This window comes from Strigops habroptila, chromosome 3, assembly GCF_004027225.2.
Source record: "Strigops habroptila isolate Jane chromosome 3, bStrHab1.2.pri, whole genome shotgun sequence".
Classification (NCBI taxonomy): domain Eukaryota; kingdom Metazoa; phylum Chordata; class Aves; order Psittaciformes; family Psittacidae; genus Strigops; species Strigops habroptila.
The window spans coordinates 40,571,249-40,592,245 of NC_044279.2; the positions used below are offsets into that span (position 1 = coordinate 40,571,249).

Sequence of the window (20,997 nt, forward strand, 5' to 3'; positions counted from 1 at the left end):
AACTGATTTAAAATGTATTATTTTTGCCTGCCAATCTTCTGTTTCAAAAGGGCACTGAATGCATTTGATTTTTAAATTGGATGTTTCCCGCTTTTGTACTCCTGGCAGGGAGAATCACCACTTGATCTTGCAAAACAGCGGAAAAATGTTTGGATGATAAATCACCTACAGGAAGCAAGACAGGCAAAGGGATATGACAGTCCATCCTTTCTGAGAAAACTAAAAGCTGATAAGGTAAGAAGTGGTCTAACACTTACGTAAATCAATATTACTGCTGCTGTTGGTTTGGGTTCGTGTGTATTTGTTTAAGGAAGGCAGTTCAGTACTGTGGTGTCGCCACGTTTCAGTTTTAGAAAGCATGTTATTGTTATGATGAGTAATTGCAAAAGAAAAAAAAAAAGCTTAAGGCAGGAGGAAAGAAAACCCTAATCCTCCACACAGTTACCTTTAGCTTTTGTGCTAACTAAATGTTAGGGAAGTACCAAGTGGCCCAGTATTGCGGGGGATAGCCAACACAAAGCTGACTCTCAGCATCTAAGGAAAGAAGCATTTTAGATACCCTGAACTCTGGTCTCCTCTCTAGTTATGTATCCTTTCGTGTGGATGAATGAAGCAGTCAGTCTTAACAGTATAATGTAATATAGAAATCACTAATGTGGAGGCCTTTTTCTTCTGAGGTTATTATTTTACACTGCAGATAGGAGGAGGAAAGAAATGAGGAGATAAAGGGTAACATATTGCTCTGGCATGAAGAACTGTCTACCTGCCTATAGTTTGATAACTTCTGTAGAGTTAATATTTACTTACCAGGCAGTGTTGTGCTGGATATTAAGTATTGCTATCACTGATTGTTACAACTTCATGATTTAAAGATACATTGCATCTTGATTATTAAGCACTGGCTACAGCCTGAGCTTTAACCCTGTGGTAATATTATAATGCAGTGATTATTGATTTTAAGTGATTTGCGCACTGTTTTGTGTGTACATGTGCATTGTGACTGTGCTTCGAATATCTGGAAAAAGTTCAGTGCCTTCATTGGGAATTGTGCCCACATAATATAAGAAAAAAAGCTCCTATCTTCATAAATGCTTCAGTATGACTTTTATCTATTCTTACACAATTGCAGTCTTTAAAGCTCACTGGGATTACCATGTGCCTTGTAGTAGTTTATACACTTTGACAGATTCTAAAAAAAGAGCTACCATTGTCTTTATTCTGGATTAACATCAACGTCTCTAGAAGACAATTCTTCTAAAATAAACAAATCATTGAATTGTTATAAAATCTGAGGAAGATTTTTTTTTCTTGCACATTCATTTGGAGGTATGTAAATATAGGAAATGAGAAAAATTTATGAAGGCTCCTCTATCTGTGTTAAGCTTCCTGAAAATTTCTTCTAAGTTTTTTGTGGCTGTCCTGTGTATTATAGAATATTATTATACAATCTGTTCCTGAAAATAGAATTACTTACTGATATTTGTTTCTATATAGGAATTCCGTCAGAAGGTGATGCTGGGAACTCCTTTCCTAGTTATTTGGCTGGTTGGGTTTATAGCAGACCTAGACATTGATTCTTGGCTCATTAAAGGGCTGATGTACGGTGGCGTTTGGGCAATGGTGCAGTTTCTTTCAAAGTAAGTGTTTTACCAGGACGCTGTCTGTTTAGTGTGTGCACACAAGAAATATTTCGCTGGCATCTTTACTGGATAAATAATCTTAAATTTCTTTTTTGTGTGTGTTATTTCAACATGCAACATTAATCTTTTGTTCTTTTTTTTTTTTTTTTTCATTACTATTTCTGGGAAAGATCATGTGCGACTTTAGCTCTTGTAATGCTCTGTTGTCTTGCAAATAGCCATGAAATTACCGTGGGGGAATGCCACTGAGCTAATAGAAGCTAAAAGCAGAACAGAAATTCAGTCATTATCCAGAGGAGGGTGCTGAATGTCTACAAAGAGTTGTCAGCATCAATTCTGCAGAAAGCAGTCAGGGGGAGTTACTAGAAAGGAATAAAAAATTATAAGAGCAAGTGTGCTGTTACAACCTGGTTTTTGTTAGAATTTAAATACCCAAAGGCATCGAAAGATGCTTATAGAGAGAAATTAAGTCAGAGTCACAGAGTGGAAAGGGGTAACTAAAGAAAAAGGCTGCTTTCTAATAATATTTTCAACATGTTACCTGATCATAAAGAATTTTAGTTGTATTTGTGGCTACTTTAAATATCTGTAAATGCACCTATGTATACATGTGCACACACATACTCATGCAGGCATGCTCCAGTGGATTTTCAAGATCTGTAGACTACTTTATCTAGCCTGTGCTTTTCTTCGTCATGTGTGGCATGTATAGAAGAACTTGTTATATCTTCATACTTACAAACTTTTTGCTTTTCTGGCATTGAATGTCGTTTTTGTTAGAACTACTTACTTCTCCGTCCTTTCTGTTTAAAGAGGAAAAGAAAATATATCTGTTCCTTAGACCAAGTTCATAGAATTTTAGTGAACTTGGTACACCGGAGGGGGGAATGGTGGTGGTGTCATCAAGTTTTTCCCTCTGCAGGGTCTCGGAGGTGATCTGTTCAGACTTTTTGACATCTCTGAGGCTGTGCAATTTGCTGACCTTTTCCCACAAATAACTATTTGGCAGTGCAAATCCTCAACTACGCCTCCTGCAGGAAGCAAGGACAAAATTCCTTCAAGTTTCTCAAGATTTATTTTTTTGTCAAGTTTTATATTTTTTACCTCCCTGACACACATTCAGGATTAACATTCTTACTTTGTCTTATCATTTGCTTAATGTTTAGTATAAATACTTTCTGAAGTGTTTTTCACAAAGGCCAGGTTTGAATGAAACTATTATTCTAGTAGTATTTCCTTTCCCTGTTGAATTTTAGCTAACCTGCTTAGCTGTGTTTTCTTTCCTACTCCTTTCACACACACACACACAAACACACACGCACAGAGATCACTGAAAGAAAGATTTTTGCTGAGGAACTACTGTGGGTCCAAATGTATACTCATTTACTACTCACCATCTTAGCTCATCTTCCTTATAGGATTTTCTCAAAAGACCTAAGGAACTTCCATTAGAGATGAGACCGTTACTGCAGGAGTGAAATGGAAACTACTCAGTGCACACATTTGTCTGTGGCAGCCCTGAGGGCACCACCAAATAAAGTAAAATGCATCAGTGTAAGGATGTTTAGGCAGATAATGGAAGAAGTTTTATTTCAAGGGGTTGAGCAGTTTAGAGTGTGACTTTTGACATGTTTAGCAATTTTTTGCTTGAATATGGAGTAACCTGGTCACTCACCTAGTTGATCTCAACTCTATTCAGCATTATTCAGAATAGTCTTTAAGATGCAAGCGATAAGAAGGTGAAAATATTTCTGATGGCTTAATTTTTTTAATTTTTTTTAATTTTTTCCTTCAAATTAAGGGAGCAGCGTTCTATCTTTAAATTGGGTAAATCTAGTGATATGGGAAACGAATTAATCTGGGTTTTTTCCAACTTTCTATAGGCAGGTGTACCCAGAAGAGGTTCAAGAATCTGAAATATTTCAATTATGTAGGCTGATAGCAGCAAGGTCTCTTAAGCTTTTTTCTTACTAAAGTAATTTTAACATGTAGCTTTCATTGTATCGGTTTCCAAAGTATCTTTAGCACTGACATCTTGTAAGTAAGTGCTGTTTGCAATCACTGTCCATTTAGGCAAGGAATCTCATGGGTTTCTAACTGCTTTCACAGTATAGTTTATCATGAGTATTTGCTCGTTCTACCTTTCTTCTTTCCAGTTCTTGACATTCACTTCAAAAGTAAATGTATAAATTTTAATTAAATAACTTTAAGTCAGCTGGACAGGTCGAAAACAGGAATTTCTCATGAAATTTGATAACATTGAGGAAAATGTTTTCATGGTGTATTTTGCAATATCCCATATAGAACACATTTTAACAGGAAGCACTTTCCAGAAGCAGTAGTTCAGGCTTTATAAGTTGAAACTTATCATGTGAAATTGTTCCTACTTTACAGGTCATTCTTTGATCACTCCATGCACAGTGCACTGCCTCTTGGAATATACTTGGCAACAAAATTCTGGATGTATGTGACATGGTTCTTCTGGTTTTGGAATGATATCCTTTTTTGTATACAGTATAATAGTATTTCTGTATGTTAGTAGTATGAGGTAATACCTAGATAGAGCCTACATACAAGAGTAAGTAAACTAATTTAATTTTTTAAATGTCTGTGGCCATTAAACATTGCTTTCTGAATTGGTGATAATTATTTTGTTGCTTTAAAAATGTGCACTATTTCCTTTACTAAATAAGTTGCTTTCCTTTGGTAAATGACATTCCTCAAAATTGGCTTACAGTAGTCTGCAAAATTTCATGTGCTTTAGCAATTTCTTAAGTGGGGGAAATGTAAGCAACTCCATAAAATATGCTCTAGCTGAGAGGTGACGAGGTGTAATTGCGTGCATTTTTAGATGCCACTTTTCTGAAAAGCAGGAGGTAATTTCATGGTATATATCAATTCCAGTGCAATTAGCTTTATGGTTTGTTCTTCCTAAAGATTTTGCAAATCCCATTTCATACAAACTTTAGATACATTTGTTAACTGTATTTTCAGTCTTTGAAGATGTATGTATTAACAACACTGGGTTATAGATATTTCATCTTTATATGTTTTTGACTGTGTCTAGATATGAACTTTATCCACCTTCAGGAAATAGACTCAATTTTTTAAACAACTTTCTTGGGTATTGTAATTACAGTAGAGATTTAATGTTTTATTAAATGTTTAATGCAGTTCTCATAGTTGTAAATAGTTGAAGTGAACTTAATATTTATGATGGATGTTGGCTTGACTTTTCTAGAAACTAGTTTTTGTCCTCAAAGGAATTACCATGAAATAGGATAGTAGCAGTGCAACCCTTTTATCATCTTGTTAATATATTCTCCAACCCTAGCTAAATAAGCCTCGCATTTTTGAGCTGAGAACAGAGAGGAGACCTTGCTTCCATGTTGTGTTTGGCTTCTGTGCTAATAGTGTTTGCAAAGATGTTGGGGTGAACAATAGCAATTGCATGTGCCTGGAGATGACTGCTGTTTCACGTTTAAAGAAAGCTAAAGATTAAAATCTAATTGAAAATCTATTTTTTAAAAAGGAGAATCTATCAATATTAGCGTGAATAGATCTTGAAATAGTTATTTAGAAATTCTGGTACCACTGCCAGTCTCTCTGCCTGGGCTGATTTTCTGTGTTTTTACTCAACTGAATTTAGTAGGAACTACGGAATGAGGAAAGCAAGTATGAAATGAATGTGAAAACTGTTTTTTAAAAGCAGTGGTTAAAAATGGAGGTACACTTTTCCAGTTTTTATGGAACGGAGTAGAACTATCTAAATATGTCATGCCTCTAGACTGAAGTTGCTCTTCTGTTCTTTTTCTTAAGAAAAACTTTAATAAATAGTAAAATACAGGTTTCTGAGGCAGTTATAAAAACTACACCACCTCACTTCTGAATCTCAGCTCTCCATACCATGAGGGTTTCCTTTAGAAATTCATGTTTGCTAATGCTGCTATCTGTTTTGGGTTGCAAATGTTGAGCTGTTGTGAAATGCTTTCTTGTGCTAGCATAACATCAGCTTGAACCAAATCTAAGAATGTGTGCAACTTTAAATCAAAGTACTCGACCATATTAAAATGGCTGCACAGCCATCACAACTTGATGATGGCCTCAAGCTTGGTGTAGAAAGCTGTCCCTTAAGGCTGGCGAATTGGGAGATTTTTATCCTGAAGCTCATGTTTTCTTCAAATTTGTACCAGCTTGCTTAGATTTTTATTCGTTAGCCGTTCTGATTAACGTAACTTGAAGTTTGGGAGTGTTTTGTCATAGAATAATGTTCATTGTCCAGTACTAGAAGTAGTAACCACAGACAATTAATTACCCTACTAAACTCTGACGTCTAAATGTCAATAAAATACTGTACTGCTTCTGTAGTTTAAGGTAGGTGCCTCCAAATCTTTGCAACAGTCTTTTTGTACACAGAAGTAGTGGTCTAAAAACTTCAGTTACTAATTGCTTTCATTAGAGCTGACACATTTCTCTGACAAGCAGTTTTAGAGACTAAGCGCTTGAGGCCATCTTCCTTTAATTGGTGATTTTTAATTGGAAGTCTTTCTAATAAGATTCCAAATTCATTCTTCTTCTTCTGGAAAATTGCCCTGTAGCTTTATTGGAAAAAAGAAATTGCATGCCTGCTCTATTTTTATAGCATGAGGCACAGCATTGTGGTTGGAGAAAGGGTTCTTGTATTTTTACAGCTTTATACGATCACTTACAGCAGACTAGAGTACTACTTTATATTCTGTAACGTTCAAGTGATAAAAGCTGTCCTTGTAGTTTCTACAAATTCTGACCATCTTTTGCTCAGGAAAAAGTTTCAAACCTTAAACAGCTGTCATGAATTGGCTTACTGGAACTTTGTGTTATAAATAATATAAAGGTCTTAATTGCTGCAAATATTACTTTAATATTTGGGTATTTGGTAAGAATTTTCTTTTCTTGTAGGTGTGTTGAAGGTGTCTGGAAGATCATCTGGTCTTTTGGGTTTAAACCTAATGAGACGGAAAAGGGCAGTCAAAACAATCTATCATAAAGAACAAGCAAAACCAAAGATCAGCAGTGTGTTTTCTTGAATTTTAGGGTGGTCACATGAAAAATAAGTCTATAAATTCTAAGGCAGTGACGTGTCTTCTAAAAGACCAATCCTGAAAGTAAATTCAAACAGTTTAGATGAATCTAGTATACTGAGTTTTTGTAAATGTTTTTATTCTACCAGGTTTTTCTCTCAGCATCTTCTGAGTCTGGTATATTTGTTAAAATAGAAATCTTATTCTTGCTGGGAATGAGGAAGTTATGATTGGTGTATTTATGGATATAGGAGTCTATGGTCCTATGCTTCACTGCCACAGTTTTACCGCTGTTTTACTGCTTCCCTTTAACTGTATTTTGCCCATAACAAAGGATAGTTATGTCTTGCTCTGTCAGTGTATTCTCATCTTCTACTGTTTGCAGAGTAGGGGGAAAATACCCTCCAAAATCCTACACATTAAATCACTGTATTTTAATATAGTTTTTTTAAAAAAGGATTTAAAAGTATACTTTTAATAGCATGAGACTAGAATTTCACATTTCATTCTATTTTCATTAGTATTTATAGGTAGAACGTTCTCTTGTGTCCTGTAAAAAGTTGAGGGCACGTGTGCTGAGTTCCTATCTCAGTTCATGCAGTCTTTTCAGTTCCAGCTGAACAAATAGTGCTGGTTATGTAAGAAAGTTCTTATACTGCTCTCTTTTTCTAAGATGTCAGGGTTTGCTGGTGGAAATGGAATGTGCAGTATAGCTTTTCTGGTATAGCACAGTATTTGCAATGCTGAGATTATGAGATGGTATAAGTTTATAATTTTTAAAATAATTTATCATTGACTAATACTGTATTATCTGGTTTCAAATATACTTCATGTATCAATGGGGTTTAGGTGAAACAAACTGCACACTTTTTCAATTAGAGATCATTTTAAACATGGGGTGTAAAAGAATTCATGGTGATTTTCATACTTTAACAAAGCTGTTACAACAGCATAGTGTGTTAAAAATGGTAACAAGCCAATTGGTAGGGCTAAGCAGTTAAAAACAAAACCAACATTCATATTATACCCAAACTACCTTCAGGAAAACAGCGAAAAGCCTTGCAAGCAGAAAGAAAGAATCTAGCAGCCATTCTTCTAGAAGAAACCAAAGACCCAAAAAAACCAACCCCCAGGCCCAGCGATCCAGAACTTTTGTTCCTATGTCTGAATTATTTTTTTTTCATATTAAAAAAAAAAATTAATTATTTTTTATTGGGGGGAGATGGCAGTGAATGCTTTTATTTTTTTTGCAAGCCAAGGGATTTTTTTATGTTAGATGAAACACGGAAGTATAGAGAGCTTTTGCAGAGCTTCAGTTGATTCAAAATGGATTTTGTCTAATATGCCTATTCAAATGAGGCTTCTTGTGTAGCTGTCCTCTGTTACCTACCTGGACTCTTGAATCCAGATGTACAGCTGCTATGAATTGGCAGGTTCATTAGCATCTGTTGATCTCTGTCAGCTTTCACTGGCTGCAGGTTTTTCTCTGTAGGAGAAAAGGATTTATTACTGGATTTGTAGATAGTGGAAGGAAGTGTCTTGGTCTATAATGTGCATTTTGGCTTGCTTTCAGGCACTTGTATGATGTGTAGCTCTGATAGCAGGAAGCTGCTTATGTTTGGGCCTTTCTAAATAGGCTGCAGTTCAGTATGGAAAATCAGCTCATCGGGTGTTTACCTCGCTCATGGGTTGTAGGGTACTTGTTAGGTTTTAGTTTTCTTTTTAATGAGATGGTCTTTTTGGTTCCAAGAGGTTTCCTGGAATAATTTTCAGCCTGTTGAACTTGTTCTAAGCGTTAAAGGATATTGATTAGGACTAAAAGTAGGAAGTGTTTCGTGGGTGTTTCTGCTTTGATTCTCACAATGCTAACTGGGAAAACGTCATAAAAGACAGCAAATTGGTGACAAGGCAGAAGGTGAATGCCTGCTATATCATACATTTTGCAGCCCTTAATAATATGGTAATGTGTTTTGCCTTGTGTAGTTGTAAATGAGGATGTTAGGACAAAACAAGGCACTGTAGAAAACCACTTCCCTACTCCCTAGCTGATGCAAACCTACAAGGTTTCATGTGCATGGAGAGTTTTGAGAGATATCTGTGATAGAAGATGCTAAAATCTCTTTGGAAATAAACTTCAGTGGAGAGTTCAACATGGTTTTGGATACCTCTAGTGTGGACATCCATATCCAAGTTATTTGTTTAAGCTCTCTTCATAACCAGGGGAGAAAAATAGCTGCTTGTAGAGCACTGCTTCTCTGACTTAATGTAAATACCCTAATACTGAAGATAGATTGAAGGTGGCTTTTTCCTATCTGTTGTGTATGAAGGCATACTGAGTGATTTAAGTAAATAAGATTAATCCCACAGTTGGAGTTGTTTATCTACGTCAGATGCCAGAAATACCCTGGAGGAGGCAATTCTTTCACCCTCAAAGTCTGGTTGGTTTTCATCCCCTCTCTCCAGTTGTGTTTAAAACTTACGAGAAATAGGTTTTTGAAGGCACTTATGAAAAATACTGCTGAGTTTATCTTTCTCCATTTACGTAGTTACTGCTTATCTATACTTAACTCTACTTTCTCATGTAGTCTCCTGAGATCTCCCATCCTCAGCACAGAAGTACCTTATCTGCCACCAGTTAAACAGTCAGCATTGCACTCATCTGAAACCACCATAAGAGGAAGGGCAAAACTTAGACTCTGTATTTTACAGAGTCAAATGGTGGAAGAGTAGGTTCAGAAAATGGACAGCTTCTTTATCACACAGATTGTCCAAATTCTAGTCAGTAAAAAAAAAAAACAAAACCAATTCCAAAAAGTTATGGTTATAAAACCCCTTTTACTGGCTAGAAGATAAGTTGTCTTCCCCCTTTTCCCCCCCCCCTATTTTCTTTAACAGTCTAGGCATGACGTAGAGTAATTAGGAAGGGGTCATACAATTCTTTTCAGTTGTACCTTTATTGTTTGTAACAGATGTCTGATTAACGTAATTTTAATGGAGGAAAAAAAAAAATAAGGTTTCACTGTTGTGGCAAAACCCCCAGTGATACTTTTAGTATTCTAAAGAAAATGTAATCTCTCTTAGCTATACAAATATGCTGAACCAGTTTATTCTTGGCAGCAGGTAATTTTAGAAGAAAAATAGGAAGAAATTAGATTGTAGAAATATTAAAGTCAGAGCTTTTAATCTGTAATGTATCAAATAGAACTGTGTTCAGGCTATAGTGTAGCTGGTGGGTTTGTTCCCCTATTATAGACTTGCTGGAAACAGCTTGTTAGAGGAAAGATTAATTAGCTTTAGTGAGTTAACACTAACATTCTACTATATAAGTTACATGATTAAAATTTGAACTTGCCAATGTTTTTAATTAGAAATTCACGGCCAATTCTTCCCCCCAACAGAAGGAAAACAAGTTATTCAGCATACACTCCACACGAACAATGAGACTTTCTTAGCATTTCAGAAGTCAAAAAGAGACCTTACTTGCATTTGTTCCTATTTCAGAGTCTTTTCAGATCACACAATTAGAATAGAAGGATTTGAGATACTTACTGTTATTCTATAGAAGTGCTGTTTTTTCAGTTAATCTTTTCTTGTATCTGTACCATGTGATTTGTTTATAGATGATTTATGTAATTTTTTCTTATTACTACTTAATGCCTTCAGTGAACATTTTTCCAAGAATAGTCAGAATAGAATATACTGTAGCTATATAGTAGAATATATTTGCCATATAATGCTTGTTATCAAGTCTTATATGCAGCATTTTGTAATGCAAGCACACAACATGTTAAAATTGAATAACAGTAGAAGTTCTAATGATTACCAAAGTAGAGAGAAATATTCATCCAAGTTACTCAGAATAGAATGTAATTTGGGTGTGCAGTGAGTGATTTATGCCTGAATAATCAGTGTCCTTTTTGCCTGGATAATGCTGTAGAGGCTTCTGCCACCACAGCTTTGTCAAGTATGGCATCTCCTTGCAGTTATGACTGACAGCTGACAGGTATCTTTAGTTTGGTTGGTTAGGGCTTTTGTAAGTTTATCAGAGGATATAATTTTCCACCTTTTATGGAAGAGGCATGTCTGAAGTATTTGCTTTTTCAACATCATTGCTAAGAAATGTTTTATTTCTTTGAAGAAATGTGATGTGTTGTAAGACTAGGCATGTTATATGGCAAGTCATTCAACACAGGAAACATATTTTAAAACTAATGGTTATTTTCTGTCTTTATATGGTAACTGATTTTATAAACACTTCCAGAATACTAAATCCTGTGGGTTTGTAAGTATTAGATGTATTAGTATGTTAAAAATAACTTTTGTTGGTGTAAAATATGGGTATTGCCTTATAATAGGACCGGGTTTCAGACAGCACCTTTGCTTGGAGATAAGTGGTGTTGAGACATGATTGCCATGCAACAGTGGTTGTTGCAACACAATTCCTTCTATGGCTAGAAGGAGTCCTTTCTGTGATCTAACAGGAATGTCAAGCAACTAAAGATATAGGCAGTCAAATGTCTGTCTTATAAATAGAGCTCTGAAATGTTTATTGTGAAAACAGGAAATACTTTTGAGAAGATAATTTTCATGGAGTTTAAAAGGGAAAATAATTACGAAAACTGAACTATCATTCATTCTTTAGGAGGATAAGCGATTTAGAAATGTCTCATGGAGAACAGCACTTTAAAACGTAAGTTTTCAAGTTTGAGCAATAGAAAATACTAAGTACCACACTGGTTCTTACAGCTGTGCTGAGTTTTGTCAACTCAGAAGACAGTGACTCAAGGGCATTCATAAAAATGAAATTCATTTAAATTTTATTTCAGAATTGTCAGTGGGTATTTTCAAGAGGAAATTTGGGTTTAAACTTTAAATTCCTTGACTTCAAACACATCTCAATTTTTTCTTTATACATCTTCCATTCCTCGCGAATAGCGTTGCACTTTTCTACAATTTTGGAAAATCCTGGAAATCTGATCCAGGAATCATCAAAGCCACAGAAGAACAAAAGAAAAAGGTAAAGCCATGAGATATGTGAAACTTGTTCTTCGGCACCCTTCCACTAGTTGGTCAGAGTAGTTTGCTGTTCAGTAGATGTACAACAATTTATTGACATTACGACAGAAGGTCTAAAATGTTGAAAAGTCTTGTCTTCCAGCTTTCTTTTTTATATTTGAAATATGTGTTCAAGTCTTACTGGTTCAAAGTTGTGTTTCAGTCATTTTGAGTAACAAAATGGACTTTTTATAAGGGCTTGTAGTGATAGGACAAGAGGTAATGGCTTTAAACTGAAAGAGGGTAGATTTAGGTAAGATACAAGGTAGAAATTCTTTACTGTGAGGGTGATGAGACACTGGCACAGGTTGCCCAGAGAAGCTGTGGCTGCCCCATCCCTGGCGGTGTTCTAGGCTAGGTTGGACGGGGCTTTGAGTGACCTGGTCTAGTGGAAGGTGTCCCTGCCCATGGCAGGTGGCTGGGAACTAGGTCATCTTTAAGGTCGCTTAAAGATGGGGCCAAACCCAAACCATTCTATGATTCTGTGAAAAATAAAATTGCAACTTAAATTTTCAAGATAAAAAGTTTAAAAAGAAGTTGGGTGAAAATGAAAGGGTGAAGCTCCAGAGTTTTGCCTAACTGAAACAAATAACTCATTATGGGAAAAGTGTTAGTTAATTTGATTTTCTAAAAACTTTCCAGACTTTTAAGCACCTCTAATTTTCCTTGTGTCTAAAAGTATTAGACGGACAAACATTTTGAGACTAAATCAACCAAAACACCTGGCAATCTGGGGTGGATTTTTTTTGTTATAGATATTAGAGAAAATATGGATGATCAAATGATACCTTTCTAAGATGTTCTAACACTGTTATTAGCATTTCTGATTTCTTTTAATTTAAGTGCATTGTTCTCAGCAGCCAAACTGAGCACTGAATATGCAAAAATTATACAAGCAGAAGAAGTGCTCTGTTTGTTTAATTTTGTCTAAGTTTCCTAGAAGCTCACATCCCGCCAAAAGCGAGGTTTGAGCTTTTTACTTCAGTCACCTGTGCGGATCGTCATCGGACCATTTGGAATTATGGCCTTACCTAGGAATGAATTATAATAGGCTTTAAAAGGATGGTTGCCATATCTTAAATAGTTTTTGTATTCTCCAACAGGTTATAACTGAGTTGTTTAGTCAATGTGCACATTGATTTTGCAAATTCCCTTTCTGTTATTGCAAATTTGCCAAAGTAAATTCCAGACTAAATTCTCTTCCTTCAACTGGACTAAATTAAATAGCATAGTCAGCAACTGCACTTTGGTTTGGATGCATCAAATTACACAAATATGCAATTCATTTGATCTACTTGCTTGAGTAGTTGAGTGTGGTTACAAAAGCCTTGCTGAACTGGATAGGAATTACAAAATGCAGCTTCTTCAGGCAGATGCATATGGCTGTGAGTGTTTTAGATTTCTTACATTGCAGTTAACCAATCTTTAAAATGATCTATTGTCAGCGTTATCAAGCACTGTAGGACATGTGCCTTACCTTTGTGCAGTGTAGTGATGTCTCACATTTTCATAATTTGTCTCCAGATATTTAATGTTGAGTTAGCCTTTACCTTTGGAATAAGCAACCAAAAGAATTCTTTTAATTCCAGTTTGCCAAATTAAGTATATTTGGAAATGTGTAGTAAGCAACAATTTCGGATGTTTATTCTTATGATATGTCATGTCCTTTCTTCCATGTTGCAAAATAACCCAAGTCAGTCTTATAATGAGTAAATAAAGAAAATTTTCTGTAGTTCAAAAGCATAGAAAATAGACCTAAGGTTTACAAAGCGCAACAGCGTACTCTAACTTGAGTGCTTCTGGGTCTCTGTATAAGCTCAATGAGTTTATATTTAGAAGTGATTTATCTGCTCTGGTTCAGTTCTGTTCTCCTGAGCTTTGGGATCTTGCTTGTGGATGATACTGAACTCCAGTGTTGAGCATCACACCATGTACATTCTGTAGTGTGATGTATACTCCCACTGAAATCAGAGGAACTACTTATGAAATTGTTCAAATATATTGTATGAAATTGTCCAAGGTATCAAAAGGCCACGCCAGCAGCACTGAAATCTTGGTGGGTACGTCTCATTGTGTGTTTTACTTTCTGTTCATCTGGCTTATTTACAAAAGTTACTCTTGTGAGGGATGCCCTTTAATTTCAGGTCCTGTAGTGGGGGTATTAGAGCAGTGAGGGATGGCAAAGGGGGATGAGAAAGGGATGTAGAGTGCTGAAGTTGACAAACTGCGTTAAAAGGCTTGTGAATGGCAGTGGTTGGTTGGAGAGGGGATCTGAAGGGTTGCAGTGGTGGAGGGAAGAACGCTGGCCCAATAGCAAATGGAAGTACAAGCGAGGAGAAAAATAGTGCAGCTTTCAGAGCTGAGGAGTGTAAGAAAACTGTCAAGTTTATTCCTCATTTACCTGAGATTGCAGGGAAAGCATTAAGACACTGATTCACCCCCAGCCTGTTGACCATAGCTTTTACTGGTTACTTTCAAGACAAGGTTCCATAAATATTTCATAATCAGAGTAGTATTTTTGAGTAAAACTTCTGCAGCTTCAGTCAAAATACTCACCTGAGTGGTCATCATCTAATTAAGGAAGTTATGTTTGCATTGCTATGATGAGAAAATAGTTGTAAGGACTATTACTGCTTCTGCAACCACCTATATGTGTATATGTGGTTTGAAAGGGAGCAGTAGATTAATCTACTTGCCATTAGATTGCTTATGCTGAGTAAATTTCTTCTGGTTCAGGGAAGATTATTCTGTAAAAGATATTTTCAGGTTATTTTCCATATGTTGCAAATGTCAAAATGTCATTTAAGTCTCACATGGCATGATTTCAGCTGCTGAATTTAAAAATTGTTGGAAACCATTTAATGAAATAGTAGGTTCCTTCTATTCCAACAATTAAGAGGGTACTGAAGGAGTGTATAAAATTAAAACAGCCCCTTATCATTTAATGTGAAATTATAGGTGTGCTTTAACTGATACCTTCTTCTGTGTACCACTTAATCCATAAGCATAGCATTATCAGTCAGAGGAGGTTTGATTTGCATTGTTTGGTTTTTTTTTCTTGAAGCTTCAACATCTGAGGAGAGAGGTGAATATAGATTTAAAGCTTTTGATGGGATACCACTGGAAGGAAAGCCAGGTTTTTAGACTGGCTGATCCTGCTAGCTAGTTTTATTTATGTTCCCATTTGGAAATTCAGCTGCATTAATTCTGGTAGGTTTAACAATGGGTTAGTCAAACCGGTGCTAACCACTGTGTGGATGTATCAGAATTTATCTAAGCTTGCTTTTTCTCTTATTAAACCTAGATAGACTAGGAATAAGTATAAACTAGAATTAATTGAGAAGTAAATGTGAATATTGGTTTAATAAAATAGGTTTAAAATCAATTTCAGCTGAATTTAAGTTCTTCCAGTGTGGAAAGTACCTGAAATGAATAGAGTCCACAGCCCCGAGTCTGAAAAGCAGCTATTACAATGGCTGTCAGCATTTGTTTATGTGCTAAATTCTAATTTCTTACTTTCTTTTTCCCTCATTTTTCTGCAGACAATAGTAGAACTTGCAGAGACAGGAAGTCTGGACCTCAGTATATTCTGCAGTACCTGCTTGGTAGTGTATTTTTTTATCACTTGCAGCACTGATTTCTGTTCTGTTAAGCCAAAATTAGATGTTCCTATACCGAACACATTTTTGGCCTTAATAATGCAATTTATTTGTAATCTTTGATTTAAGCTGTGTTTTCAATTAATATGTCTGTACACCAAAAAAACTGCAACAATAAGAGGAAAACAAATAATCACTGTGGAAGTAACTTGTTGGTTGTTGGTGTTGCAAACCAAGTATCTAATATATCTACCCAGATGGTTGGCTATACAGCTAAAAAGTTATGACGAAAATCACTTTTGTAACTCCCAATAAAACTGTGGAGCTTCTAGTAAATTTTTTTCCGCCAAAAAAATCAAGTGTATTTCCCAATTTGACAGTAATTGAAGGGGATCATAGTTTTTTTAAAGCTTGCCAAATTGAAAGCAAATGCTTTTCTTGGACTAGTTAGTACTTAGTTTCACCACAGAAAATTTAAAAGGGAATAATTGCTTAAGGGAAAAAAGTAACCATAGTAAATGCAATGTCTTTCTTTTATAGAAAGTTAACTAGTAAATATAAAATCATCAAGGTTATCAGTGTTACACTGTAATGCTCTGACCTATGTAGAGCGTGAAGGATTTAATATTCCCCAAATTTAATCTGGAAAATTATGTACTGATGTGACACCTTAAAAATGGTGTGTGTGTATATACACCTATATCTCAGAATACTTTCGCATCAGTTCTTTTTTTTATTGCCATTTCATTTTTCTTTCAAATCATAACCTTTTTTTAAAAAAATATTGGGAGTAACTTAGCATTTTAAGCTCCACCGAGTTCCACTTGTTGAGTCATATTCCTGTCTTTAGAAAATAAGCTGGGAGAGTTTGTGTTACAGCTCAGTTATGAATGATAGTGACAGAATCGTGGAACTCAAACTCATTCTGTATTTTCATTATTGAAAAGCTGAAATGAAACTGGTTGCTGTATAAAGCTCAATAGCTGGAGGTGAACTTTGTATGGAAAAAAAATCCTGTATATATAACAAGAATAGTGTGAAAATCATTTTGATGTGGTTGTATAGATGTTTGTGTTAAATAATGTATAGATAAAGCTTAATACCTAAGATTGCTTTAAAAATTAGTATCAATTTTGAAGTTTTTTAAGGGGTTAGCAATAGCAAAATCAATTTACATCTAAATGTGGGGAGGGTGCTATTTAAAATATGTCAGGGTCTTTTGCTTTTCTAAACGAATGTTAATAACCCTTACAGATACGGAAGCCAGTGAGGTCCAAACACTGTGGTGTATGCAATCGATGTATAGCAAAGTTCGATCACCACTGCCCGTGGGTGGGTAACTGTGTAGGTGAGTAACTTGCTAAAATATGATGTTGTCTTAACAGATAAAGAAGGGAAAAGCTTCTGAAATCAACGCTGGGTGTTGTACAGGTTTGTGTCTGTTCTCATTTCATGGTGAAAGTGACTTGGCTTCTGCGAAAATCTGAGGAAGAGCTGTTGAGGACGTCTGGTAGAGGGAAAAACATTTTCAGTATTGAGCTTAATTTTTTTTTTTTCTATATGCAATTCTCTGCATTATTCTCATTTGTATTGTCTGTAATATACTCATCCTCAAAATTGTTCCGTGTCTAATTCAGTTTCCTATGTATATACTTTTATTAACATAAACTCAATTAAAAGATGCAAAGCTTAACTGCTTTTTAATGTCTGCAGAAAAGGCATGTACCAATTCCACAATGGACTGTTATCCATTACATAAGATAAAATCCTTTAATCTTTGCCACTAATTTTCAGTAATTTAATGGGAAAGTGTACTTATTCAGAATGTCATGATGATAGCAGCTAGATACAGAATGACTTTCTATTGAGATATTCTCCTCTTTTGACTCCCCAGGTAGTCACTTATTGTCCCCAGTGATGATGAAAGGAACATATATAGAACAAGAATAAAGTCTCTAAATGCTACTATTCCCTGTCATACATTTTGAGAAACTTACTTGAAAGCCATTATTATGCAGGGAGCATTGAATACTTCACAGCTAGGAAATGAGTGCAGCCTGCCTCACTGCTTTATTTTTTTACGATACAAAGCAGAGGTAACTTTAATCTTGGGGAGGAATTAGGACCTGGATTCATTTGCAGCTGACAGCCAATAAATGCTTCATTGTGGTCCTTCCAAATATATATGATAATGGATAGTCACAGTAGTTTGGTCTTGTGATGAAGAGTAAAATAGTCGTGCTGGCATTTGAATTGTAATAGCACATCACTGAAGTCTCACTGAGATGGACTTATGTCGCTCCCTTCTAGTTTACATTCCCTATTGATGTGACTACCTGAGCTACTTTTGATTTATATTTTAGATGTACAATGAAGAACTAAGACGTTTTTAATTAAAACAGGGAAGGAGCATGGGCTCAGGTTTTGGGGAATGGTTAGTGACTGTTTTGCATGAGTGCAGAGGAGTACTTGTCAATGGGACAGAAGATCCAGTATTTTAATCAGTAACTGGAAAAGCATGAAAAACAGACTGGGGAGGAAAGACCTTAGTATGTGTGTGTGCAGTAAGAGAGTGAGTAATGGGATTAAGTTAGGTGCAGGAAATGTTTTTTTAAAAACAGTGGTGATGGAAAAACAGAATCTGTCTACTGGTGGTCTTGTACTGATTGCTTGGGATAACTGGAGGTAAAAGTAAACATTAGGACACTTGAAAGTATGCTGGGAAAAAAAGCATTAGAAATCACACTCTGGGAACAGCCTGAACTGGAGGGAGCAATGGTTGAATGACCTTATATGGCTTCTCTGTTGCTCTCAGATTGGTACATGGTGACTCTGAGCATAGGATTACAAACCAGAATCCATTCTTAAAACAGCATTCCTGGTATGTTTGCCAAAAAGGGAAACATGAATCACACTTTTCTGGAATGGTGGAATTTGGAAATATTTTGTGTAGTCTTCCTTTGAATGTGTTAGAAGGATAAGAATTTTACTAAAGATAGGACTGAGAAATACTCTAACAGTGTGTACAGACGCTAAAATCATTTGGGGATAAAACTTGGCACGTAAAGAGATTGAGAGAGAATATTTTTACCATTCTGAAGAGGTTGACAAAAAGTACAGACTATTTGAAGTATAAATTCATTGGCAATTGGGGCAAATTATTTGTGTCATACCCACAAAGTTTTAGTTAAAATTGCAGTGAGCAAGTCTCTAAAGGTGATTATACTTGTCTTTTTAAGGGATTATCAAAATAGCATTATGCTTTTTACAGTTGGTGGTTTGAAAATAACAAATATTAAACTTGTAGTTACATTTCAAACACAAACTGCAGACTGGCAACAGAAATTTAGTCTTCAAGTAACAGCATGAAAGGAGCTAGACCCAATTTTTAAATTGTTGAGTCACATGGGTTCTGCTGGTGTTGTACCGAATTATTGTCCTGATAGCAGTGACTCAGAAGGTAGGTCTTCTGTATATGAGAAATTATTTTATGGTTTCCCCTAAACAGGATTCTTCTACAAGGAGCTAAAAGTAAAGAAAAATAAAGAAATGGACGAACAGTCTAAATCATGCACTCTAACTTCATCAATAAAAAATTAATTGGCTTTATTATATGTTACTACTTATGTATAATATATGCACAACCATATAGAAGAAAGTAGCAACAATTCTTACAGCATCGTTTTAGCTGTGGAGGATAACAGACTGTTCCTGCCAGACCAGGGTGAAACTGCAGAGAATAGTGCTGTGTTTTGTCCAGTCTTATTCAAGATAGAGAAGAAAGGTTGTTTCTCCACTTCTTTTTCCAAAGTCTTTTGTTTGTTAAACTGTAACCAAGATTTGTGCCTGTCTCTTTTATGGTTTTGAAATGGTACACACATGATTTTACCAGATACAGATGGATTTCCTGTTAAGTAGCATTTGGTTTACTATCGTTGAAGATGCTGCTGAATGAGCATCTCATCAGGTGCCTCTCAGGTGGACCTCTAGGTCACTGTTTAACTTCCATTTTTCAAAAGAATGTCTTTAATGAAACTTAACAGTTCTGAAATTTAGAATGCAAATGAAAGTTATACCTTAGGGACATTCCCAGCACTGTTTCTCGTATGCTGTAGGTGATTGAAGGCAATGTTACAACATATTTTATGTCTGCAGGAACTTGTTTGATTTTCAAGGAAATGTGTTTAGTCTAGCTTGTATTGTATGTGTATTTTTCCTCATCTCTTATTTATATAGTCTTTTAGTTCAGTTGCTAAAAGCACTTTATTTTCTGCCTCCAGAGGATGCTCTTGTTTTATCAGGCAAAACATTTGACATAATGAAGTAGTAAATGCTGTGTTGGTAGATGGTGACAGCCAAATCTTTTGTAGCCCATTATCATCTCTGTGGGTTTAATTTACAGCCTAGAGCAGTTGGAAGGTTGCAACAGTGGACATATTTTGCAAACAGAAGGAAGACTGAGTACCTCAATTATGATGTATTTGCATAAAAGACATCTTTTTAGCTCTATTAATGTTAAAAATAGATCAGTCTTTCGGTAACTGAATTTTCTTGCATTTAAATTCTGTCTTAATGAATGGGATAAAAAACATTCTGCCTATTTTAGCCAGGTTGTCTGTTCAGTTACATGTATTTGTTTTACAAGTTCTATTATATATTTTATTTTTAGCTTCATCAACCAGGTTTAAACCTAAGCTGTGAATTAGCTTATTATGAAAGGAGGTTGTATATTTATTCATATTTTTATTTCTTTTAAGAAAGTGAATGCTGTAGTCTGATGATTTATCAATGGGATTTTAAAACTATTGATGTGTAATTCCTGGCTGTTCAGGGCTCTGCAACAGCTGTCACCAACATTGTTCTAAATCAATAATTTTATTAGCTCATGAAAGGTTACAAATGAAATGCATTTGTGCGAATTGCAGCTATAATGTGACAGAAATTGAAGAAAATGAAAACATTGCTTTGTTGTCTGAGAAGTATAAAAAAAAGAGAAATTGTAAGTAAACCAGCTAATTTCACTGTCTTGAAGTTATATTGGCTTAATGTGGGAGACTAATGTTTCTGTATACAATAAGAAGCAGTAATCTAAGCAAACAAACTTTCTGGTGTACTGTTGTCTGTCTTCTAAAAGAGTAGTAATTCAATACCTGTTTCTGTGCAACTTTAGGAGCAGGGAACCACCGCTATTTTATGGGATACCTGTTCTTCTTGCTTTTTATGATCTGCTGGATGATTTATGGATGTATCTCTTGTGAGTAAATAAGGGCCTTTTGCCCTTTTTTTTTTTTTTTTCAAATTGCCTATAAAGACTTTGTTTATCTCCTGGTATAGATTTTTACAAGCTTCTGCCTCATCAGAGTTTTGGATATTTTTATTCTGGAATCAAACTGCACATCACTGATTGACTAGATTGGGTATTTTAAGTTAGAAGATGATGTTTTTCTTGTCCTAGATTTTTTTCTTTGTCACAGCCAAGTATGTGCATCTGTCATGTATTCAAGGAGTTGGGAAAGGAAGAGAGAACAAATAAAACTAATTTGGCACATTGTCATTTTCTTATTGAATACATTTGAATTTTGGCATTATGCTGATGTGCTGTAAACATATCTTAAACCTTCTGTATGTTTTCTGACACTTTGT

The 20,997-nt window shown here is 35.4% G+C and overlaps 1 protein-coding gene across 2 annotated transcripts in view; it reads left to right on the forward strand.

Annotated features, from left to right (window-relative positions):
- Positions 1-20,997, forward strand: part of ZDHHC17 (zinc finger DHHC-type palmitoyltransferase 17) — a 76,998-nt gene that overhangs the window by 49,261 nt on the left and 6,740 nt on the right. For both annotated transcript variants that reach the window (XM_030478231.1, XM_030478232.1), the window contains 7 exons: positions 109-234; positions 1,495-1,637; positions 4,035-4,135; positions 11,593-11,717; positions 15,298-15,360; positions 16,609-16,702; positions 20,525-20,608. In XM_030478231.1, coding sequence (XP_030334091.1) covers positions 109-234; positions 1,495-1,637; positions 4,035-4,135; positions 11,593-11,717; positions 15,298-15,360; positions 16,609-16,702; positions 20,525-20,608 — 736 coding nt within the window. The remainder of the gene's footprint in view (positions 1-108; positions 235-1,494; positions 1,638-4,034; positions 4,136-11,592; positions 11,718-15,297; positions 15,361-16,608; positions 16,703-20,524; positions 20,609-20,997) is intronic.